At 41.3% G+C, this 26285-nt stretch overlaps 1 protein-coding gene across 1 annotated transcript in view; it reads left to right on the top strand.

Annotated features, from left to right (window-relative positions):
• Window positions 1–26285, top strand: part of TRMT2B (tRNA methyltransferase 2 homolog B) — a 76412-nt gene that overhangs the window by 17033 nt on the left and 33094 nt on the right. The window contains 7 exon segments of the mRNA XM_070785031.1: window positions 536–882; window positions 935–1047; window positions 8341–8576; window positions 9264–9318; window positions 10629–10763; window positions 12111–12210; window positions 15494–15567. Of these exon segments, the coding sequence (XP_070641132.1) occupies window positions 536–882; window positions 935–1047; window positions 8341–8576; window positions 9264–9318; window positions 10629–10763; window positions 12111–12210; window positions 15494–15567 (1060 nt within the window).

A 26285-nucleotide genomic window follows, 5' to 3' on the forward strand; every position in this document is an offset into this window, starting at 1 on the left:
CAAGTGCTAGCGGACAATGTTGGCTGTTAAGCGAGTTACTGGTCCATGTTTAACTTTAACTGCTGTACTCACTAGTGTAATACATTGCCTTACACATAATAGGCATATTTTGCTTTGAATAAATAAATAACTGAAATGCTGACTGTAAAGTGCTTTCATTTAAGCCCAATTACTATTAAGCATACAAATCAAGTGTCATAAAATGAGATTCGCTTTGTTGTAAATTTTATTGTGTTAAAGTAACTGTTTTTTGCGATTCATGGGGTCGCAAAGGGTCGGACACGACTGAGTGACTGATCTGATCTGAACTGTTTTTTACAGCACACACGTGTGCATCCTTCAACATTACGATTTGAGGAAACCACCAGACTCTACATCTCCCAATCTTCTATTCCATTAAGGATCTGAGGCCTGCGATTCTACCACTAGAAAACTATTCTTTCAGTTGAAAGAGTTAAACGGCAAGCACCCAGGACAGGCTAAAGGCTGTTTACACCACAGGGGGATTTCTAAGTGATTTTGGAGGTTTATCCAGGTCCACCAATGGGAGGGTGAAGAGAGCAGGCAGGGGGCAGGGTCGCGCAGAGGGGTGGGGTGGGGGGAACTTGGGCTCGGAGGCGCCGGGCTGTAGGGCCAGTAGTGCTTTAGCGGAAAGGCTGCAGAGGAAGTGCCTCAGGCAAAGTCGTGGGACGGGATCCCGAGACAGGCTGCCCGGGGGCCGGGCCGCTAGTTCCGGGCAGAAACTCCTGCGTCCTGCCGCGCCTGCTCTCGGGAACTCGCGGCGCCGTGCGCACCAGGAAGTGACTCTCCCCAGCGGCTCCGATCCGGACCTTTACCTTAGTCTTTTCGTTGACAGCCTCTGGGTTGTATTGGTTACAGAAGGTAAGAGGGGTGCCTGAAGTGTCCGAAAACCCGACTTGAATATTCCCAACAGTACAGAAAACTGCTTACTGCGCCAAACTGCCCGCCAGGCGGGGAGTGGGGAAGTTAGGCGGGGTGGGAGGGGACGACCCCACGCTGGCTGCACTTGGGCGCGTCCTGCCCTGCGTCCGTCTGTCTGTGCTCTGACCTCCGGGTTCCCGGCTCCCCTGACCCTGCAGCCCGCCAAATTTCAGTAGTTGCCTTTCCTAGTGTCTCTTCTTGTTGGGCTTCTTACGGACTCGGTGGGCAGAACTTGCCCAAGAGGAAAGGGATGGAGGGGCTGGTGAATGGGGGTCTCGTGGGGAAGGAAGGACCTGACGGCACGAGGGCTGCAGTCAGTTACGGATGTGGCAGTAAACCCGTCTGTCCATCTGGTTTAGCCAGGAAGCATGTCTGGGACCAGGGCAACTGAAAGAAAGGTGAATGGAGAATGTAAGCAGAATCTTTTTCCGCGGGTGAACATTTGCTCCGAGGAGATCCATGGCTCTGTGAGGATCAGACCTACTACATAGTCTCTGCTTTGAACCTCTCTGAGCATTTCAGGCTGGTTCACTATTCAGCCCTGGAGACTTAGTTTACCTCCATGTCTGGGGCTTTGGGTCCTGGGTGCCCTTTCTGATAAATTCCTGAGGCAGAAATAGATTGTCACAGTCTTTTTTTTTTTTTAACCCAGGCATTTACTTAAAACAGGAAACACTGTAAAAACAAAATAGTTTTTTTCTGTGAACAAATGCCCCCTCTGTCATCAAGAAACAGATATAACTCACTTTGGTATTACTGTACTGCCTTGAAACATGTATTTCACTACAGACATTTCTGAGTATGATGAGAGGTTCTTTACCAGTAGAGATGTCTCGTTGGCACCTTGAAATAGTAGAGTCCTACTGTAGACTATATCTGATCATTTGGAGAAGGAAATCTGGAAAGACAAGGGGTACAGGGCAAATGGAGCACAGTCATTGTGGCAGTCAGGAGGGAAAGGGACCACACTTTCCCCAAAAGTCTAGATGTTATGGGGGTAGAGATAGCTGTCTTCAAATACCTCAGCTCCCCTGCCAACCCCACTAAGGCATGCAGCTTCCCTCTTCCTTCCTTGCCAGCTGGAGGGACAGTGCCCCTTTCCTGGATGAGCACTGCTCCCTCTCTCTGTAGTGGGGCCTCCTCAGTGCCCCCCTCCAAACCATTCTTTATTTTTTGTCTCCTGCACCTTCACTCACTTCCTCTCTCTGGCTTTTGTTTTTCCTTATATCAAGTACACACATGTGTCTCACCTTGGAAAAAGGTCTCTCACAGGTCACACATTTAATAATATTAACAGATGGTCCAGAGTGAGCCTTAAGTTCAACACACAACAGCAAGCACTGAGGTTAGGAAAGTTTGTGTGTGTGTGTGTGTGTTTTAATTAATTAATTAGGCTGTATCAGGTCTTAGTTGTGGCATGTGGGATCTTTCGTTGCAGTGTACCGATTCTCTAGTTGTGGCACATGGGCTCAAATAGTTGTGGTGTGCAGGCCCCAGAGTGCATGGGTTTTAGTAGTTGGAGCACGCAGGCTCTGTAGTTGTTCTGTGCCGGCTTAGTTACTCCGAGGCATGTGGGATCTTAGTTCCCCGACCAGGGATTGCACCCATGTCCCCTACAGTGGAAGGCTGATTCTTAAGCCCTAAACCACCAGGGAAGTCCCTGTGTGCTTTTTTTTAAGTTTCCACATAATTGTTTTTGAGCTTTCCATGTGGCTCAGTCAGTAAAGAATCTGCGTGCAATACAGGAGACCCACATTTGATCCCTGCATTGGGAAGCTCCCTGGAGAAGGGAATGGCTACCCAGTCCAGTATTCTTGCTTGAGAAATCCCTTGGACAGAGGAGCCCGGCGGGCTACAGTTCATGGGGTTGCAAAAAGTTGGACCCGACTTAGTAACTAAACAACAACAATAATAGTTTTTACCCTCACAGCACTCACATGCATTGTTACATCTTGCCAGGTTTGCAGGTTGGACACATAGAGGCACAAAGAAGTCAAGTGACACACTTTGAATCAGAGCCTGAGGCAGTATGGTGATAGATGTTGAACACCTGCTGTGTTAGGCCCAGTCCTGAGTGCTTTCAATATATGAGGTCATTTAATTCTTACCACCCAGGACTGATCTCCTTTAGAATGGACTGGTTGGATCTCCTTGCAGTCCAAGGGACTCTCAAGAGTCTTCTCCAACACCACAGTTCAAAAGCATCAATTCTTTGAATGAGATGGCTGGATGGCATCACCGACTTGATGGACATGAGTTTGGGTGAACTCCGGGAGTTGGTAATGGGCAGGGAGGCCTGGCGTGCTGCAATTCATGGGGTTGCAAAGAGTCGGACACGACTGAGCAACTGAACTGAACTGAACTGAAATGAATTCTTACCACAACCCTGAAAGGTAGGTGTTACCAGTTCTCGTTTTATAGATGGGGACACTGAGCTTCATAGCACTTAAGTAACCTGCCCAAAGTCATAGAGCTAGTAAGAAGCAGAGCTAGGGTTTGAACATGAGCCCACAGCCCATGTTCTTAATCACATGCCCTTTTCTGGGAATTGGTTGAAGTATGTTCATTTCCAAGGAAAACCACTCAGTATCACAGTAATCCAAGTCTGTGCCCTAACTAATAATGCTGAAGAAGCTGAAGTTGAATGGTTCTATGAAGACCTACAAGACCTTCTAGAATGAACACCCAAAAAGATGTCCTTTTCATTACAGGGGACTGGAATGAAAAAATAGAAAGTCAAGAAATACCTGGAGTAACAGGCAAATTTGGGCTTGGAGTACAGAATGAAGCAGGGCAAAGGCTAATAGAGTTTTGCCAAGAGAACACACTGGTCATAGCAAACACCCTCTTCCAACAACACAAGAGAAGACTCTACACATGGCCATCACCAGATGGTCAATACTGAAATCAGATTGATTATATTCTTTGCACCCAAAGATGGAGAAGCTCTATACAGTCAGCAAAAACAAGACCGGGAGCTGACTGTGGCTCAGATTGTGAACTCCTTATTGCCAAATTCAGACTTAAATTTCTTTCTTAAGTTAAAGAAAGTAGGGAAAACCACTAGACCATTCAGGTATGACCTAAATCAAATCAGGTCATTGTACAGTGGAAGTGATTATACAGTGGAAGTGAGAAATAGGTTCAAGGGATTAGATCTGATAGACAGAGTACCTGAAGACCTATGGATGGAGGTTCATGACATTGTACAGGAGGCAGGGATCAAGACCATCCCCAAGAAAAAGAAATGCAAAAAGGCAAACTGGTTGTCTGAGGAGGCCTTACAAATAGCTGTGAAAAGAGACGTGAAAGGCAGTGGAGAAAAGGAAAGAGATACCCATTTGAATGCAGAGTTCCAAAGAATAGCAAGGAGAGATAAGAAAGCCTTCCTCAGTGATCAATGCAAAGAAATAGAGGAAAATAACAGAATGGGAAAGGCTAGCAATCTCTTCAAGAAAACTAGAGATACCAAGGGAACATTTCATGCAAAGATGGGCTCAATAAAGGACAGAAATGGTATGGACCTAAGAGAAGCAGAAGATATTAAGAAGAGGTGGCAAGAATAAACAAAAGAACTGCATAAAAAAGGTCTTAATGACCCAGATAATCACAATGGTGTGATCACTCACCTAGAGCCAGACATCCTGGAATGTGAAGTCAAGTGGGCCTTAGGAAGCCTCACGACGAACAAGGCTAGTGGAGGTGATGGAATTCCAGTGGAGCTATTTCAAATCCTGAAAGATGATGCTGTGAAAGTGCTGCACTCAATATGCCAGCAAATTTGGAAAACTCAGCAGTGGCCACAGGATTGGAAAAGGTCAGTTTTCATTCCAGTCCCAAAGAAAGCCAATGTCAAAGAATGCTCAAACTACCGCACAACTGCACTCATCTCACACACTAGTAAAGTAATGCTCAAAATTCTCCAAGCCAGGCTTCAATAGTACGTGAACCATGAACCTCCAGATGTTCAAGGTGGTCTTAGAAAAGGCAGAGGAACCAGAGACCAAATTGCCAACATCCACTGGATCATCGTAAAAGCAAGAGAGTTCCAGGAAAACATCTACTTCTGCTTTATTGATTACACCAAAACCTTTGACTGTGTAGATCACAACAAACTGTGGAAAATTCTTCAAGTGATGGGAATATCAGAGCACCTTACCTGCCTCTTGAGAAATCTGTATACAGGTCAAGAAGCAACAGTTAGAACTGGACATGGAGCAACAGACTGGTTCCAAGTAGGGAAAGGAGTATGTCAAGGCTATATATTGTCACCCTGCTTATTTAACTTCTATACAGAATACATCATGAGAAACGCTGGGCTGGAGGAAGCACAAGCTGGAATCAATATTGCTGGGAGAAATGTCAACAACCTCATATGCAAATGACACCAACCTTATGGCAGGAAATGAAGAAGAACTAAAGAGCCTCTTGATGGAAGTGAAAGAGGAGAGTGAAAAAGCTGGCTTAAAACTCAACATTCAGAAACTAAGATCATGGCATCTGGTCCCATCACTTCATGGCAAATACATGGGGAAAGAATGGAAACAGTGACAGACTTTATTTTTTGGGACTCCAAAATTACTCCAGATGGTGGCTGCAGCCATGAAATTAAAAGATGCTTGCTCCTTGGAAGCAAAGTTAGGAGCAAACTAGAGAGCATATTAAAATGCAGAGACATTACTTTGCTAACAAAGGTCCGTTCCAAAGCTATGGTTTTCCCAGTGGTCATGTGTGGATGTGAAAATTGGACTATAAAGAAAGCTGAGCACCGAAGAATTGATGCTTTTAAACTGTGGTGTTAGAGAAGACTCTTGAAGAGTCCCTTGGACTGCAAGGAGATCCAACCAGTCCATCCTAAAGGAAATCAGTCCTGAATGTTCATTGGAAGGACTGATGCTAAAGCTGAAACTCCAATACTTTGGCCACCTGATGTGAAGAAATGACTCATTCGAAAAGACCCTGATGTTGGGAAAGATTGAGGGCAGGAGGAGAAGGGGACGACAGAGGATGAGATGGTTGGATGGCATCACCAACTCAAAGGGCATGAGTTTGAGTAAACTCAGGGAGTTGGTGATTGACAGGGAGGCCTGGCGTGCTGCAGTCCATGGGGTCACAAAGAGTCAGACACAACTGAGGGACTGAACTGAACTGATATTAACACCTGAACTCTGGGCCAACTTACATTCATCCTGTTAGAAATTTAACTCCCCCGCCCCCCCCCCGAATGCTTCCATGTTCTGACAGTTACCTTCTTTAGTACTTTGTAAACATACAAAATGTTATATGGCTAAATATTACAGCATGCCTGTCAGCATCCTTTAAATTACCTAGTGATCATGCATACTAATTTTGTGGTAATACAGAGAGCCATGGAAGAATCTTTGTTAATAAACCAATTCCATAATTAAACTTTAAATATATTTCATTCTGAATTAAAGTATGACTTAACATGAAATCCAAGGTAGAGGGCAAGGGCAAAAAAGTTATTTCATGACAGATCAGTGAGGTGTCTGAGTCCATTCACGTGTCCTGGGTGTTTAAAAAAGTTACACATCAATGATCATGCACCATTAGGTAAATAGGCAACAAAACAGTCTTGTGTTGGGAAAAAGGGATTACTTCCTCTTTCCAAAGTGAGGTCGTTCACCTGTTCTAACTCTTCCAGTTTTTGATTCATAGTTACTCCCACTATTCTTTCCCCCTCTGCTCCCTTCTGTTAATATTGCCACCCCCACTCAGTCCAATACTGTGTTTAAACCTTATGACAGTTGTAATTAACATGTACTGAGTTTCTCCCAGGCACTGGACACTGTGTTCTGAGCTTTACAAACATCATCTCTATTTAACGTTCTGTTAAATGCTTTTTATTAATTATCCTTTATTAACCTTTGCAGCTACTCTATAAGGTAGATGCTGTTATTATTTGCATTTTGCAGATGAAAAAGAGGAGGATCAGAAAGAATGATTAACCTGCCAAAGGCCACCTAGCTAGTAGGTGGTGGAGCCAGGGAATTGCCCAGGTCTTCCTGACTCTAGGGTCTGCATGCCTAAGGTCTCAAACTTTCTTTTTTCCCTACTGCCTACCATTTCCCATTGCCTTATTTCCTATTTTTCTTTGGACTCAGACTTACTGAATGGGTCAGTGCTCTTGCCAAAAGTCATCTCCTTTGGCCACCAAGCTCTGTAATCCCCTGATTCAACTGGGTCAACAGCATCTCATCTTGCTTTCCAAATATTGCCTTTCTCCCAGGTTTTGTCATTTTGCTCTTCTCTTTGCTAAAAGCTCTTTTTTAATCTTGTAGACACTTGGCCAAATCTCTCACCCTGACTTCTCTCCTGAATTGTACTGCTTCTCTACTTACTTGTTAGATGTTTCCGCTTGGATGTTTCCCTGTCATTTCAAACACGTGCCTCAAACACGACTTTGCTTTTTATTAACCTCCGAGTTTCATCTTAATTTTTCTATGTAAAGGCTCCATCAGCTCACAGTCGGCTTCACAATAAAGTCCACATTTTACTCAGGCATTAAAGTTCTTCCAGGGCTTCCCTGGTGGCTCAGAGGTTAAAGCATCTGCCTGCAATGTGGGAGACCTGGGTTCGATCCCTGGGTTGGGAAGATCCCCTGGAGAAGGCAATGGCAACCCACTCCAGTATTCTTGCCTGGAGAATCCCATGGACGGAGGAGCCTGGTAGGCTGCAGTCCATGGGGTCGCAAAGAGTCAGACAGACACGACTGAGCGACTTCACTTTCACTTATCTTCCAGATAACCCTTTGGTGGAACTTTTCAACCTGATTTCCTCTGTTCCCTAAAATGAACTACCATTTTAGCCAGACTGATCGAGCCACTGTCCTCCAAATACCTGATTGACCTCCCTGCCATCTTTTAAGACCTAGTGCATGGTCTGCTTACTGTGAGAAACCTTTCCTGAGCACTCATCAGGAACCAGGCATAGGGTGTTATTTCATCTTTTCCTGTGTCCATGCTTGATCTCCTAAATTACTCAATAGATTATGACCTTTGTAACCCCTCTGGTATCTAGTGTGGCACAGTGCCTGGCACATAGTCACTACTTACTAAATATTAGTTGATTGATGGGTTGTTTAGTAGGAGGGTAGAATGGAGAGGGACTGGCCACAAAAGTGTATCCAGAGAGTTGAACCCTTTTCTGGAGGACAGATAATATTTTTTCCTCATCTTTTTATATTGGGAGCCATAGCCAGTGCCTGGAGTGCAGTAATTGAGTTCAGCCAAGCAGTGACTCTGTGCCAGGCACTGTGCTAGGTGCTGGGTAAAGTTTCTAAATGAATGAAGGACTTTTGACGTTGTGCCTCTGTTTCCCAACTTCTGTTTGTCCACCTTTCCTGCTGGTGAATTTCAGTGTTTCTGTGGTTGTCAGGTATTAAGAGTCCCAGTGCACAGCCTAAGATGCTTCCTCTCCAGAATGGGTCTCTTCTCTAAACTGGGGCTGTTCCCCTGGTATGCCAGAAAACCTCCAGGTTGGTCACAGCTCTTTCTGGGATCAGCATGGAAGGAAAACTTCACCCAGGTGATAGCCAAGAAGCATCAAAGAGGACAGGAAAGTCAGAAGAAACCAAGACATCTTGGGCCACTAGATGATTCCTGGCAGGAAAGGTAAGGCCCTTCCCCTTAACAAGTCTGAATCTCTGGGCCTGTTGAAATTCTGTAGGCTTGATGTGCAATGTGGTGTTGCAAGGATTCAGAGGGCACCTCAGGTAGGATACCCAGGACAAACTGAAAACATCTAAGGAATACTGGCAGAAATGCTTTGGGATTGCAGAAAATACTCTTCTTGCCTTTACGTGTGTTTTTGGCAGAAAGGGGATATTAAACTGCAATCCTCTGTCTAAAAAGGTCCAGGATAGGTCTGCTGAAAACAAGGGACTTGGAGATGAGATGGATTAGAAATGAATAGTCCCACTGCAGTCATGCAAATACAAATATACCTCATTTTATGCAACAACTGTATTTTCTAAATCAAATTATATTTTAAAAGCGTTAGGGAGGTGAGCTATTTAAAGGAACCCAACAGTGAAGCCTTTTTGTAATATGATTAATTACCTCCTGATAAATCTGGATTTTTCTTATATTAGGTTTGCCCATCTGTTCAGCTTTGTTAAGCAGATAGCACCAAAATGGGCTCTCCTCCCAGACTCTTATCTCCCCGGGGGCCTGAGAGTTAGGTCTTCTGAATGACAAGTAAAATGCCGGAGCAAATGGCGGCAGGAGGTACTTTTGTGGAGTAAGAGGCTCAGTACATATTTAGATAATGAATTAGGTACCTGGTTTATTTTATTCAAGGCTGGCTGATGTTGTGATGCCACTCTGGAGGCTGAGCTATGAAGAACAGCTCAAGGTAGGGACCCAGCGCAAGTCTTCACTACTCCATTCCATCAGGTACTAGACTTGTAGGAAGCTTGGCTGGACAGCTCTACCCAGATGCCCCAACAGGTCCTTAAAAAAGCAATATGCTAATGAATCTGAAATTTTCACTTTAGGCCAGTTACGTCTTCCAAACACTAGAGCCTTATATCCAAATGCCTGTTTCCTTTCTTCCTTGATTTTTTTTTTGTGTGTGGTACTTATAGCTCTGTGTATGTGTGTAGCAACTATTCTTGCTTCATATATAGCTGTACTTTCCAACACAGTAGCCACTAGCTACATGTGGCTATTTAAATTTAAATACAGTCAATTCTGCTCTAATGCTTGTTTTGAAAATGAAAATTTGTTCCAACAGATTGAGGTCTTAGGGAACAATTTGAACATAATGCAGATTTCATGTTTGCTTAGGAATGACTTCATCCATAAGAAATGCAAGATAAAAGGGTATCCATACCTAGCTGAACTGAGCTGGGTATGAATTCATAAAATGAACACGTGTACACATATCATACATCTCCTGGCTTCCTCAGTTCACTGAGAGGTTATGAGCCACACCCATTCACATCTGCTGTGAGAACTTTCTGTTCCGCCCACATAACCCTCTTTTCACCATCTCATGTCTCACAAGTGGACAGCCACTTCCACAAGCAAGTTTCAGGTCTTTGTGGTAATGTGCCATCCCATTTATGCATTGCTTAACCATTTAACATGCAGAAAACTGTGTTGTTTTTATTAGTTTCCTACATTTCCTGTGAGTGTAACTAATAAAGATTTGGAATGTGAGTGTGCAACCCCATTTTCCCATGAGCCCTGTGATTTGTTTGGAGTATTGTGCATAGTATGGAGTAAGAATGCTTGTCATACATGATAGCAGAGCCAACTGCTATTAAAATGAAATAAGATGAAAAATTCAGTTCCTCAGTTGCATAAGTCACTTTTCAAGGGCTCAGTAGCCACCTGTAGCTAGTGTAGGCTGCCATATTATAGAGAACATAACACCAATAGAGAACATTTCCATTATCACAGCAGGTCTACTGGACAGCACTAACATATAGCTGAAATGTTCAGTCTGAAAGGTCAGATAGAACGATGAGTTTACACAAGAGCTCACTTAAACTTCTCCCAATACCATGTTAGATCTGTGGCTGTCCCATCATTCTGAGTTCCTTATCTGCTGAGACCATGACCCAAGGACTCATGGGACTACTTTCTCTCATCCTGTTTGTTTTCTGTTCTTTGAGTTGATACTGCTGAAGTTGTTTCATTGCTTATGTTCTTTTGCAGGTGAAATTTGAAGCTCAGAAGAAAATTTTAGAGAGACTAGAATTTTACCTCCAAGGGCTAAATGGAGTCAATATGACAACAACTGGACCCAGATCCAAGGGGCTCTGCTGTTTTCTCCATCCTATTATACCTTCTGTAAGTCCGTACTTCCCTATCCTTTATCTACTAAGTCTCCTTAATAGCTAATAATATCAGCCAGTACTTAACTGGGCACTTGCTGGGGACCAGGCTCTATGCTAAGTGAGTAACATGCATCATTGTCTTGTTTTACTGTTTCCAGTCACACTGAGGGTAGACACTATCATTTTACAGATGAATACTTGAGGCTCAGTGATTTTATTATTTTTGTCTATTTAAAATTTTTACTTTTTGGCTGCACTGGGTTTTTGTTGCTGCACACAGGCTTTCTCTGGTTGCAACAAGCAGGGGACTATTCTTTAGTTGTGTTGTGTGGGTTTCTCATTGTGGTGGCTTCTCTTGTTGGCAGAGCATGGGCACTAGGGCATGCAGGCTTCAGTAGTTGTGGTGCATGGGCTTAGTTGCTCCATGCCATGTGGAATCTTCCTGGACCAGGGATCAAACCCATGTTCCCTGCATTGGCAGGTAGATTCTTAACCACTGCAGCACCAGGGAAACCCAAGAGATTAAATAATTTGCTGAAGGACACACATCTAGAAAGTGCCAGATCTAAGGTTTATACTTAGGTCAATCTGATGCAAAGCCACTTTTTCAACAATTACACACTGCTACCTCCTTAGAAAGATCTCAGACTTTGGAAAACTTATAATGAGGCTGCAGAGAGGCAGAATTTACTTTGTGGCAGAGGTTGACAAACTATGGCCCAAAAGCCACATCTGCTCTGCTGCTTGACTTTGTAAATAAAGTTTTATTGGAACACAGCTGAGCTCACTTGTTTATAGATTATCTGTGGCTACTTTTGCACTGCCATGGCAGAGTCAAATAGTTGGGATAGGGACCACACAGCCTGAAAAGCCTAAAATTATTTACTATTTGGCCCTTTATTGGGCTTCCCAGATGGCTCAGTGGTAAAGAATCTGCCTTCCAATGCAGGAGACGCCAGAGACATGGGTTTGATCCCTGGGTTGGGAAGATCCCCTGGAGAAGGGAATGGCAAACCACTCCAGTATTCTTGCCTGAAAAATTCCATGGGCAGAGGAGCCTGGAGGGCTATGGCCAGGGGGTCACAGAAAGTTAGACAAAACTAAGCACACATGCACACTTCCTTTATTGAAAAAGGTTTTCAGCTCCTGCTTTATGGAAAGATTGGATCTCTTTTTCTTCTATACAGTGTCTATGGAGTGCTTTTATCTTCTCAGCCATGGACTTTCATGTAGTCGTATCTCCTAATCAAGCATCTTTTATTTTTTTCTCATCCAGAGAACACTCTTTCATTCTTTGTATTTTGTCCTGCTTGGTTTTAATTTACCTGTTGTCCCTATCCTGTCCTTCTGCCTTCTCCAGCCTGTCATTGATGGCTACTGAAATAAGTCCACCTTCTCTGTGAACCGAGGTCCAGGTGGCAATCCAAAGACTGTGGGGTACTACCTGGGAACTTGGAGAGGTCAGCTGAAGCATGTGCCTAGTAGAAATAACAAACCAAACACTGAAAGGAAAGGGGAGATTGCAGAGAACAGTGTCTGTGGGAGTGGAGAGGAGTGGGAAATATGGTGGATTTAAAGGAGATGGTTGAATTTGAAGCCTTTGATGCCCCATGGACTGTAGCCCCACCAGGCTCCTCTGTCCATGGAATTCTCCAGGCAAGAATACTGGAGTGGATTGCCATTCCCTTCTCTAGGGATCTTCCCAACCCAGGGATCGAACCTGGGTCTCCTGCATTGCAGGCAGATTCTTTACCATCTGAGCCACCAGGGAAGCCCAAAGGAGAAGGTTGAATTGGAAGCCTTTGATTTAGAGCATGATCACAAGGTTAATTGGAGATGTGGTGTGTATAGATACACAATGGAATCTTACTCAGCCACAAAAATAATGAAATTATGCCATTTGCAGCAACGTGGATGGACCTAGAGATTATCGTATTAAGTGATATAGTTCAGTTCAGATCAGTCGCTTAGTCGAGTCTGATTCTTTGTGATCTCATGAACTGCATCATGCCAGGCCTCCCTGTCCATCACGAACTTCCGGAGTCTACCCAAACCCATGTCTATTGAGTCGGTGATGCCATCCAACCATCTCATCCTCTGTCGTCCCCTTCTCCTTCTGCCTTCAATCTTTCCCAGCATCGAGGTCTTTTCAAATGAGTCAGCTCTTCGCATCAGGTGGCCAAAATATTGAAGTTTCAGCTTCAACATCAGTCCTTCCAGTGAACACCCAGGACTGATCTCCTTTAGGATGGACTGGTTGGATCTCCTTGCAGTCCAAGGGACTCTCAAGAGTCTTCTCCAACACCACAGTTCAAAAGCATCAATTCTTTGGCACTCAGCTTTCTTTATAATCCAACTCTCACATCCATACATGACCACAGGAAAAACCATAGCCTTGACTAGATGGACCTTTGTTGCCAAAATAATGTCTCTGCTTTTCAATATGCTGTCTAGGATGGTCATAACTTTCCTTGCAAGGAGCAAGTGTCTTTTAATTTCATGGCTGAAGTCACCATCTGCAGTGATTTTGGAGCCCAGAAAAATAAAGTCAGCTATTGTTTCCATTGTTCCCCCATCTATTTGCCATGAAGTGATGGGACCAGATGCCATGATCTTAGTTTTCTGAATGTTGAGCTTTAAGCCAACTTTTTCATTCTGATCTTTCACTTCCATCAAGAGGCTCTTTAGTTCTTTACTTTCTGCCATCAGGGTGGTGTCATCTGCATATCTGAGGTTATTGATATTTCTCCCGGCAATCTTGATTCCACCTTGCGCTTCTTCCAGTCCAGCGTTTCTCATGATGTACTCTGCATATAAGTTAAATAAGCAGGGTGACAATATACGGCCTTGACGTACTCCTTTTCTTATTTGGAACCAGTCTGTTGTTCCATGTCCAGTTCTAACTGTTGCTTCCTAACCTGCATACAGGTTTCTCAAGAGGCAGGTCAGGTGGTCTGGTATTCCCATCTCCTTCAGAATTTTCCACAGTTAATTGTGATTCACACAGTCAAAGGCTTTGGCATAGTCAATAAAGCAGAAATAGATGTTTTTCTGGAACTCTCTTGCTTTTTTGATGATCCAGCGGATGTTGGCAATTTGATCTCTGGTTCCTCTGCCTTTTCTAAAACCAGCTTGAACATCTGGAAGTTCATGGTTCATGTATTGCTGAAGCCTGGTTTGGAGAATTTTAAGCATTACTTTACTAGTGTGTGAGATGAGTGCAATTGTGTGGTAGTTTGAGCATTCTTTGGCATTGGCTTTCTTTGGGATTGGAATGAAACGTGACCTTTTCCAGTCCTGTGCCCACTGCTGAGTTTTCCAAATTTGTTGGCATATTGAGTGCTGCACTTTCACAGCATCATCTTTCAGGATTTGAAAGAGCTCAACTGGAATCCCATCACCTCCACTAGCTTTGTTCGTAGTGATGCTTCCTAAGTGGCATAAGCTAGACAGATAAAGAAAAATATATTATATTGCTTATATGTGGAATCTAAAAAAAATAATACAAATGAACTTATTTGCAAATCGGAAATAGACCCACAAACACAAAACAAATTTGTTATTACCAAAGGGGAAAGTGAGGGGAAAGGATAAATTAGGAGTTTGGGATTAACATAGACACACTACTATATATAAAACAGATAACTAACAAGGACCTAATGTGTAGCACAGGTCCTTGTGCTATATATTAAACTCTACTGAATATTCTGTAATAACCTGTAAAGGAAAAGAATCTGAAAAAGAACATATATATGTATGTGTGTATATGTGTATACATGTGCTGTACATGTGAAAATAACACAAAATTGTAAATCAACTATACTTCAGTTAAAAAAGACATAAAAAACCAAGGTTAATTGGGGATACTTTTTGGTGGGTAATCATTCTATTATAGTGCTAGCAATCAACCTCCACCCCCAGCTTTCTTCCTCTAAAAACCATATGCCTGAGACCTAGTAAGCATTTCATCAGTGTTAATGCTGGTACTGTTGCTCTCTCATTATCATCACTGTTGTCATCATTGTCGTCATTATTGTCTTCATTTTATGTTGCTTTCTGTACTAACAGCGGTCTCCTGCTTATTAGACAGATGCCCTTTCTATTTCACATCCCTAAATCCCTGAAAATCAGAGCTTTCTGTGATAAATCTACCTTAAAAGAATTGATAGGGAAGGTGAGTTCTGTGAGGGAAATCACAGTGTCATATTTCTGAGACTTAATTCTAGTATCCATTCCCAGATTCCATTCCTGAACTTTCCATTTGCCCATTTTCAATAAATTCACTTGAAAAACCATGTTTTTATATTAGTCACACTGTTTAATATCCATATGCCTTAGACTACAGTTCATTAGGGCAGGCACTTGGGTTTCTTTTTTTCCCCATGTACTGAATTAAATGAGTATATGACGTCAGTGTTCTGTTATTCACTAACAGAAAAGCAAAACCCATTACATTTTATTTCCCTCTTAAAATCTGAACAGAAAGCATACCTTGTCATATCATGCATTTGTGGCAGGAGAGAAAATATTGAGAACTAGCTCTGTTAAGAATAGGTGTTTTAATGGCTAGACCAGGAAGCAGGTTTTTCCTCTGAAAAATGGCCTTGAGCATGAATTAGGTACTTTGCTTCTTCACATCTGCATATGCCTCTGTGGAGGAGAGGATTTGAGTTGCCAGACATTTTCTTCTAAATTATCTTTTAGGAAGAAACTGTGTAAATCAAATTCTTTTTCTTTCCATAGACAGGGATGTAGTCTGTGTACGGTCTAACCATCGGAAAAACATCCCCGAGAAACACAATCAAGTGGCACAGGTAATAAGGAACAAAGAAAGGCTGGTTGAAGATGACCCCGGGCATTGCAGTCTAACTACAGCAACCCTGACATTTTAATAATAGAGCCACATCTAGTGCTGCAGGGGAGGAGGGGTTCTGTTCTGAAAGTGTACCTCTTAACGTCAGAGAGAACATTGCTAGTGTTTCATTTCAGAGAGGATGGAGAGGAGGAGAGAGAACTGCATCCATTATTGCAAATGTCAAATGTCCAAACAATTTAATAGGGGGAAAATTTAGAACAGAGAGGTACTGATGAGGACAGGATAGCAAGTAGCGTGTGTCTGAAATAGTGGGAAGGCTAGTGTTTTCAGCAGAACAAGGTTGAAAAATATGATGAGAAATGTGGGAGTGGGCATAAGACATCTACATCATGACATTTTTACATCCTTCTGTTTCATGTACCCATTATTTACTGAGTACCTACTATGGGTCAGGCACTGTGGTACGTGCTGGGGATCCAGGGGTGACTCAAACATGGTACCTGCCTTCCTGGAACTTAAAAAGGGAAAAGCCTTACTTATGAGGACTAAACAAGACTCCCAACTGAGATACTTGTTCCCTATTTATACTTACTAGTATCCATCAGCTTTATGAGACTTGGTGGTTCCTTCTGATAGGACACATCTTGGCCTCAAAGATTTCCTGGCCAGGACATAGCTCTCATCATAGGATCATTTTCCAGAAATCTTCCTACATGACCCTTATCAGCGTCTTCTCCCATTGTATTCAGTGACTATTCTAAATTCTTACCTCTCCTTGAATTTCCTATCCCATCACGTTTACCCTTGCTTTTGACAGATGGCTGTGCCTGGTTCTTCACTGGAAAATTAAGACCACCAGATGAGAACTCTCTTAGCTACTTCCCCTACCATCTACCAATTTTGCTGAAACCTTACCCCGCTTTTTCCTCCTATCTCAGTGAAATGCTCTCAGTTCTCCCTGTCCAAGGTTGTTCTTCTTGAAACACCATCTTGGACTCATCTCTCTCCCCAGGATCCTTGCTCCTTCATTACATTCCCTCTTTCTCCTATATCTTTACCTCTTTTTCCCCACCTATGTAAGCTCTTTTCTTTCAGTTCATAAGCATGTTCAGTATTTTTCATCTTTTTAAAAAAAATCTGATGGTTCTTGCTTCTGCCCCCAATAATCCCTAGAAATCAATCTTTCCAAAGTTACCAATGACCTCTGTTTTGCCAAATTTAATGGAAACTTTCTGCCCCTAACTTATTCAACTTTTCTCTGCCTTTGGCACCACTTCTTATTCTTATTTTCCTCCTTGGGAACACTGTTTTTGTTTGGTTTCTATGATACCATTCTCTGATGGGTTTCCTCCTGTTTCTCTGGCCAAAATCTCTTAGTCTTTCTTATGGGATCTTTTTCTCATTTTCTGTCCCATGGTAAGTGTTAGTATCCTCCAGGACTCTGCCCTTGGCCTTGTTTTTGAATATATTCATGGGAGACTGAACACCCCTATAGCTGATGATTGGAATCAGTCAGTCAGTTCAGTCACTCTGTCGTGTCCAACTCTTTGCGACTCCATGGACTGCAGCACACCAGGCTTCCCTGTCCATCACCAACTCCCAGATTTTACTCAAACTTATGTCCATTGAGTCAGTGATGCCATCCAGCCATCTCATCCTCTCTCATTCCCTTCTCCTCCTGCCTTCAATCTTTCCCTGCATCGAGGTCTTTTCAAATGAGTCAGTTCTTCACATCAGGTGGCCAAAGTACTGGAGTTTCAGCTTCAGCATCAGTCCTTCCAATGAACATTCAGGACTGATTTCCTTTAGGATGGACTGGTTGGATCTCCTTGCAGTCCAAGGGACTCTCAAGAGTCTTCTCTAACACCACAGTTCAAAAGCATCAATTCTTCAGTGCTTAGCTTTCTTTATAGTCCAACTCTCACATCCATACATGACTACTGGAAAAACCATAGCTTTAACTAGATGGATGGATGATTGGAATGACCACCTATAAATTGACAACTCCTAAACTTACATTTTCATTCCAGCTCCGTCTTGAGCATTGTCCTGCGGAGCTCTTCAAGTCAGCATTGGCCCACATTAAGATTTCTCAACCTCTACACTATTTACATTTTGAATTGAATAATTACTTATTGTTTGGGGCTGTTAGGTGTGCTGTAAGATGTTTACCAGCATCCCTGGCCTCTGCCCTTAGGGACCATCAATCCGTTGTGACAACCAAAAATGTTTCCAGATATATTTTGTGCAGTACAATCACTTCTGGTTGAGAACCATTGCCCTAAACTAAATATATCCTCTTCTCTTTCCAAGTGTGCCCTTTTTTTCCTCACCTTAGTAAATGGTAGCAACATGTACTAGAAACGTACATCATCTTTGACTTCTCTGTCTTTTTTATGGCTGGGCCATGCAGCTTCCAGGATCTTAGTTCCCCAGCTAAGGATCAAACCCATGCTCCCTGCAGTGGAAGTGCAGAGCCCTAACCACTAGGCCAGTAGGGAATTCCCCTAGATTCCTCTGTCTTAATCCCACTTCTTCCTCAGCCGCATCTAATTATCTCCAAGTCCTTTCAGTTTTCCTTTCCTTTTTTTTTTTTTGGTGCTGTGGGGCAGTGATGGGGGAGTTTTGTTCTTATTTTGTTTTTGGTTTTGTTCTTATTTATTTACTGGGTTCAGTTTTTCTTTCTAAAAATATCTTGACTCCACCCTCTTCTTTCTATTTCCACCACCATTATCACTATTATTATTACTACCACTCCAGTCCAAGCTTCCATCTTCTCTCAGACTGCTACAATAGCTTCTAAATTGGTCTCACTATTATTTAGGGTCTGTTTGTTATGCATGTATGCGTTCTTAGTCGTTCCAGTCTTGTTAGACTCTTTGCGACCTATGGACTGTAGCCGGCCAGGCTCCTCTGTCCATGGGATTCTCCAGGGAAGAATACTGGAGTGGGTTGCCATGCCCTCCTCCAGGGGATCTTCCCCATCTGGGGATTGAAGCTGTGTCTCCAGAATTGCAGATTCTTTACCCACTGAGCCACCTGGGAAGCCCCTATATTGTTAGGATTCTATAAATATTCACTCCTGTGCCAAATAGATGTATTAAGATTTTGTTTCCTTTATTGTATGTACTATTTTTTCTTTCATTTTGTATTATGGAAAGTTACAAACATATTAAAGTATAGAATGATATAACAAACCACATATACCCATTAACAAGCTTCAATAACTATCAACACGTGGCCCAACTTGTTTTCGCTGTCCTCTCACCCACTTTCCACTAACCCCTTTGGATTTGATTGAGGCAAATTCTAGGCATTGTATTATATAATATGCTAATACTGCAGCTTGAGTTTTAACAGAAAGGACTTAAATTTTTAAACATAATTTCATACTCTTGTCACACCTGAAAATAAGCATTTATCCCTTAATATCATCAAATACCTAGTAAATGTTCAGATTTGGCACTATATTATCTCATAAAAGGGGCTTCCCTGGTGGCTCAGATGGTAAAGAGTCTACCTGCAGTGTGGGAGACCTGGGTTTGATCCCTGGGTCAGGAAAATCCCCCGGAGAAGGAAATGGCAACGCACTCCAGTATTCTTGCCTAGAAAATCCCATGGATGGAGGAGCCTGGCAGGCTATAGTCTATGGGGTTGCAAAGAGTTGGACACAACTGAGTGACTTCACTTTCTTTCTTATCTCAAAAAACTTGATTGTTATAGTTGGTTTGTTCAAACCAAGATTCAAGCAAGATTCAAGGTATACACATTGCATTTGATTAACATGTCTCTTTAGCCTCTTAATTTATAAGTACTTTTCCCAATTAATTTCTTTGTCCCTGCAGTTTACTTTTTAAAGAAACTGGTTTGTTTTCATGTGGAGATTCTCACTTTCTGGATTTTGCTGATTGAATCTTCTTGATATCATTGAGTATTCTTCCTCTGTCCCCTGTATTTACTATGAGCTGGTAGATGTAGAGTGTTTATCAGAATCACGTTTGATTTTTGGCAAGAATGTTTTTATACATAATGTCTAATGGGCTGTCTTTTGGTGATGTTAAGATTGAACTGTTGATTCAGGTATCATCAGTCTCATCCACTCATTGAAAAGTTCCCTGTCAGCTTTTCACCTAATGGTTTAGCTGTCTTTGGTGATCATTGCCTAGATCCATTATTTCAGAAAGGGGTTGCAGTGTAGTGATATTCTAAATCTATCATTTATTAGTAAAAATCCTTATAGAAATAACTTTTCCCTACCAATCCTTTGATTACTCTAAGGTACTCTTACAAGAAAGGCAGGATAAATCCTTGTTTCTTTGTCCTTCCTCAAAAGATGATCAGTTAAATGTGTTTGTTTTGGTACCATTATGAATCATAAATTTTTTTAGCATACTTGATGTATTTTAATCTACTACAGCTAACTAGAGTTTTCTTGGTACTCAAAATATTCCATTTTTGGCCAATTGAAACCTCTTTAGGTTGCTTATGAACCCTAGATGGCCCTGATAGTTCTAGAATGGTAAGATATTTCTAGCACACCTAGTCCATTTTCTGTTTAGGAGCTGAAATCAGCCATTTCTTCAAGGAATCCTTGTCTCGTTTAATGGGAAATGGTAGGGTGCTAGGTGGGTGCTTATTTATACTAAGTTGGTCATATTTCAAAGCCTCGTAAGTGGACAGTGCTAGGAAATATTTTTTAAAAGAGAAAATATATCATGTATTTATAGCGATATACCCAAATCAAATTAAAAATTACAGAGTTTTTACTTAAATCCTTTGATTTTATATTTTTATCTCCTGTCTCTTACAGTAAAAACTTTAGTCCTGACAACATTAGTATAATTACAGTTGACCCTTGAACAAGTTCACAGTTAGGGGTGCCAACCCCAGTGCAGTTGAAAATCCACCTCTTATCTGTGATTCTTCATCTGTGGATTCAATCAGCCATGCATCATATAGTCCCTGTAGTACAGGTTTAGTGAAAAAAATCCTCCTATAAGTGGACCTATGCAGTTCAAACCCATATTGTTCAAGGGTCAGCTGTACCTATTTATTCTATACGAGTTTTTATGTACAATTTCAGAACAATCGTACTAATATTACTAACAAATGGTTACTGAAAAGAGTTCGAGATCTCTGTCCAGTTCTTTTTGTCAAATTATTGTGATTGTGAAGGAATTCATCTCTTTGTAGTTACATCACCAACTTGACACTTAATACATGGGTTGGTTTTTTTTTTCCCCTCATTTTGCTTGCTTTCAAATTATAGGGATGGATTTTTTTTTTTTTTTTACTTTTTCCTTTTGATTGAATTTTTAAAATAATTTTATAAGATATTTACATGGTTTCAAAGTCAAATCTACAAAATGAAGGTGTATTTAGAGAGTTCTAGCTTTCACCTCTGACCCGTCTACCCAGTTTGCTTCCTTCGTCTAAGGGTGACATTATTATTCACTTTTATTTATTTGTGAAAAATGGAAACACATTTGTATCTCCCCCTTTCTTAGCTAAAAGGTAGCTTAATGTGCACATGGTTCTGTATCTTTTTAAAAAATTAATTTATTTATTTTAGTTGGAGGCTAATTACAATATTGTAGTGGTTTTTGCCATACATCAACATGAATCAGCCATGGATGTACATGTGTTCCCCATCCTGAACCCCCCTCCCACCTCCCTCCCCATCCCATCTCTCAGGGTCATTCCAGTGCACCAGCCCTGAGAACTCTGTCTCATGCATTGAACCTGGACTGGTGATCTGTTTCACATGTGATAATATACATGCCTCAATGCTGTTCTCTCAAATCATTCCACCCTGGCCTTCTCCCACAGAGTCCAAAAGTCTGTTCTTTACATCTGTGTCTCTTTTGCTGTCTCACATATAGGGTCATTGTTACCATCTTCCTAAATTCCATATATATGCATTAATATACTGTATTGGTGTTTTTCTTCCTGACTTACTTCACTTTGTATAATAGGCTCCAGTTTCATCCACCTCATTAGAACTGATTCAAATGCATTCTTTTTAATAGCTGATTCCATTGTGTAATATTGTAATATTCTACTGTGTATACATACCACAGCTTTCTTATCCATTCCTCTGCTGATGGACATCTAGGTTGCTTCGATGTCCTAGCTATTGTAAACAGTGCTGTGATGAACATTGGGGTACATGTGTCTCTTTCAATTCTGGTTTCCTCAGTGTGTATGCCCAGTTTTTTTTTCCATTTAATAATGTACTTTGTTTTTTTAAAAAAAATAGCTGCTTAGTTTTATATAATGTGATGAATTTTAAAACTTTTGGTTTCATGGCTTGATTAATTACATCATTTTCTCATTGGCTTAGTTTTCTATGAACCTATTGCTTTTTGTTTCTTCTGAGTGCTCTAAGAGCTCTGTTGAACATTCATCAATATTATCCATATGGTCAAAAACTTGAGTTTAGTTTTTTTCCCTGAAGAGCTTTTTTCTGGAGAATCCATGCTAGGCTCCTGAGGGCTTCTGCTGGACTGTTACCTTGGGACTCCTTTTTCTGTTCTCTTCCTGTCCTTCCCCCTGTTTCTGAGATCCTCTATGTCTTTTTCTGGTTTACATCCTTATTTGGCTGGAATACAACCTCCATTAGCTTCCTGAGGAAGGATTCCCAGGAATAAGAGTCTTTGCATGTCTATAAATGTCTTCATTCTTTCCTGACATGTGATTAAGAGTTTTTCTAGATTTCAAATTCTAGATTTGAATCATTTTCTTTTATAAATTTGAAGACACGGTTTCATTGTCATCTGACTGCTAGTGTGGTGTAAATCTAAATGCCACTTGAAGTTCTATTTCTTTGTAGATAATCTCTACCCTCTTTTTTGGTCTAGAAGCTTTTAGGAAATCTGTTTATCCCTGAAACTTCATGACCATGTGGCTCTTCTTTCACTCATGGTGGTGGGCACTTTGTAGCCTTTTTTAACCTGGAAGCTAGTATTTTCAGATGTAGGGAATTTTTCTGTGTTATTTCTTTAAATATTTTTTATTTTTATTTTCTGTCCATGCCACTCAGCTCATGGGATCTTAATTCCCTGACCAAGGATTGAACCCTGGCCTCTGCAGTGAAACCGCCAAGTCCTAACCACTGGACTGCCAGGGAATTCCCTATTTTTATTTTATTTTTTGAAGTATAGTTGATTTGCAATGTTGTGTTAGTTTCAGGTATACAGCAAACTGATTCAGTTATACATATATATTCTTTATCATATTCTTTTCCTTTATAGGTTATTATAAGATATTGAATATAGTTCCTTCTACTGTATAGCAGATCCTTGTTGCTTATCTATTTTATATATAGGAGTGTGTATAAGTTAATTCCAAACTCCTAATGTATCCCTCCCCCAATCCTTCCCCGTAGATAAGTTTGTTTTTATATCTGTAAGTCTATTTTGTAAATAAGTTAGTTTGTATCATTTCTTTGAGATTCTGCATATAAGTGATAGCATATGATATTTATCTTTTTTCCATCTGACTTAATATGGTAATCTCTAGGCTTATTCTGGAATGTGAAGTCAAATGGGCCTTAGGAAGCATCACTAAGAACAAAGCTAGTGGAGGTGATGGAATTCCAGTTGAGCTCTTTCAAATCCTGAAAGGTGACGCTGTGAAAGTGCTGCACTCAACATGCCAGCAAATTTGGAAAACTCAGCAGTGGCCACAGGACTGGAAAAGGTCAGTTTTCATTCCAATCCAAAGAAAGGCAGTGCCAAAGAATGCTCAAACTACCGCACAATTGCACTCATCTCACACGCTAGTAAAATAATGCTCAAAATTCTCCAAGCCAGGCTTCAGCAATACATGAACCATGAACTTTCAGATGTTCATGTGGTTTTAGAAAAGGCAGAGGAACCAGAGTTCAAATTGCCAATATCTGATGGATCATGGAAAAAGCATGAGAGTTCCAGAAAAACATCTATTTCTGCTTTATTGACTATGCCAAGGCCTTTGACTGTGTGGATCACAATAAACTGTGGAAAATTCTGAAAGATATGGGAATACAAGACCTCTTGATCTGCCTCTTGAGAAACCTGTATGCAGGTCAGGAAGCAACAGTTAGAACTGGACATGGAACAACAAACTGTTTCCAAATAGGAAAAGGAGTACATCGAGGCTGTATATTGTCACCCTGCTTATTTAACTTATATGCAGAGTACATCATGAGAAATGCTGGGCTGGAGGAAGCACAGGCTGGAATCAAGATTTCTGGGAGAAATATCAATAACCTCAGATATGCAGATGACACCACCCTTATGGCAGAAAGCGAAGAGGAACTAAAGAGCCTCTTGATGGAAGTGAAAGAGGAGAGTGAAAAAGTTGGCTTAAAACTCAACATTCAGAAAACTAATATCATGGCATCTGGTCCCATCACTTCATGGCAAGTAGATGGGGAAACAGTGGAAACAATGGCTGACTTTATTTTTTTGGGCTCCCAAATCACTGCAGATGGTGATCGCAGCCATGAAATTAAAAGACGCTTACTCCTTGGAAGGAAAGTTATGATGAACCTAGACAGCATATTGAAAGGCAGAGACATTACTTTGCCAATAAAGGTCCATCTAGTCAAGGCTATGGTTTTTCTAGTGGTCATGTATGGGTGTGAGAGTTGGACTAGAAAGAAAGCTGAGTGCCGAAGAATTGATGCTTTTGAACTGTGGTGTTGGAGAAGACTCTTGAGAGTCCCTTGGACTGCAAGGAGATCCAACCAGTCCATTCTGAAGGATATCAGTCCTGGGTGTACTTTGAAAGTAATGATGCTAAAGCTGAAACTCCAGTACTTTGGCCACATCATGCGAAGAGTTGACTCATTGGAAAAGACTCTGATGCTGGGAGGGATTGGGGGCAAGAGGAGAAGGGGATGACAGAGGATGAGATGGCTGGATGGCATCACCGACTCGATGGACATGGGTTTGGGTGAACTCCAAGAGTTGGTGATGGACAGGGTGGCCTGGCGTGCTGTGGTTCATGGGGTCGCAAAGAGTTGCACACAACTGAGTGGCTGAACTCAGCTAGGCTTATCCCTGTTGCTGCAAATGGCATTATTTCATTCTTTTTTTAATGGCTGAGTAGCATTACATTTTATACATGTATATACTGTATCTTTATCCACTCATCTGTTGCTGAACATTTGCATTGCTTCCATGTCTTGGCTATTGTAAATAATGCTGCTATGGACAATGGGGTGCATGTATATTTTCAAATTATAGTTTTATCCAGATATGTGCCCAGGAGTAGGGTTGCTGAATCATATAGAAATTCTAATTTTAGTCTTTTAAGGAATCTCCATACTGTTTTCCATAGTGGTTGCACCAATTTACATTCCTACCAACAACGTAGTAGGGTTTCCTTTTCTCTACACTCTATCCAGCATTTACTATTTGTAGATTTTTTGATGATGGGCATTCTGACTGGTGTGATATATTATTTTTTAAATTATCTCCTTCCTCTCATTTTATATGTGCTGTCTCTTCTGCCTGTTATTTAGACTTTGGACTTCACAAATTAATTCTGTAGTCTGCTACTCACTCCTCTTCTATTTGCCATCTCTTTCCCCTTTTGTTCTTTTTATGAAATTTTCTTGACATAAATGCCAACATTTTTATTTTTTTTTCCTACTACCTTTTAATTTTCAAAAGCTTTACTTGTTCTCTCATTGGTCCTTTTGTATAGCATATTCTTTTTGTTAGTAATATACGTATATATATATATATTGTTGTTGTTGTTCAATTACCAAGTCATGTCCGTCTCTTTGTGACTCCATGGAAGCATGCCAGGCTTCCCTGCCGCTCACCATCTCTTGGAGTTTACCCAAGTTGATGTGTGTGTATATATATATATATATATATATAATTTTGCTTTTTCCCCCTGTTCATTGAATTATCTGCTTCCTTTAGGAATATTTTTTCTTGTTTGTTTTGGGCACTGTCTTTTGCAATGGAGGCTTTAATCAAATATGACTTCATATTTAAAAATGAGGCCTTAAAAATTGATTGGCAATTCATCTTGAATGGGTTTGTTGATTCTTAGCTTCACTGCTGGTGCTTATGGGTGGGGGCCCATGTCTCTGTCTTGGGAGATCATTACTCTGAGACTTTTCAGTTTCTTGAGAGAATTTATATTGAATTTTCCAGTGTCCATTGCTCTGCCACCACTCTGCCTTGTATTTCCAAATTCAGAGCTTTTATGTGTTCATTTTCTCCTGAGGAAAAAAGAATCCCCAATCTCCTGCTATAGAAGGATAGAGGTTTTCAGTAGGATGAGGTTATTTACCAGTTTTATGTCCAGACTTTCAACTAAATCCTGTTTTTAGCACTATACCTTATTCCACCTCTGCCTCCTACAATACCTTGCACTTCAAGTTTCAGTCTTTCCAGCTTGGGTGGAGCAGATAAGCTTTATATCTCATCAGATCCCCCTTTGTAGGTAGTCCAGATGTAGCTTCCTTCATCTTGCTAAGTCAGTTGCCACTACAGTCTGCTTTGCATCTTTTAAAACTTTATTTAGTTTGCTCTTGTTGTCTTCTCTCCCATTATCTCTGTTCTTTCTTTCATTTATTCATTCAGCAAGTGCAATTGAGTACCAAGTGCCAGGCACTATTCTGGGTGCTTAGAATATAATAATGAAGAAAATATCCCTTCCCTTGTGGAACTTACATTTTAGTAGGGGGAGACAGATTTTAAAAAATAATAAAGT

Source organism: Bos indicus, chromosome X, assembly GCF_029378745.1.
Source record: "Bos indicus isolate NIAB-ARS_2022 breed Sahiwal x Tharparkar chromosome X, NIAB-ARS_B.indTharparkar_mat_pri_1.0, whole genome shotgun sequence".
Taxonomy (NCBI): Eukaryota; Metazoa; Chordata; class Mammalia; order Artiodactyla; family Bovidae; genus Bos; species Bos indicus.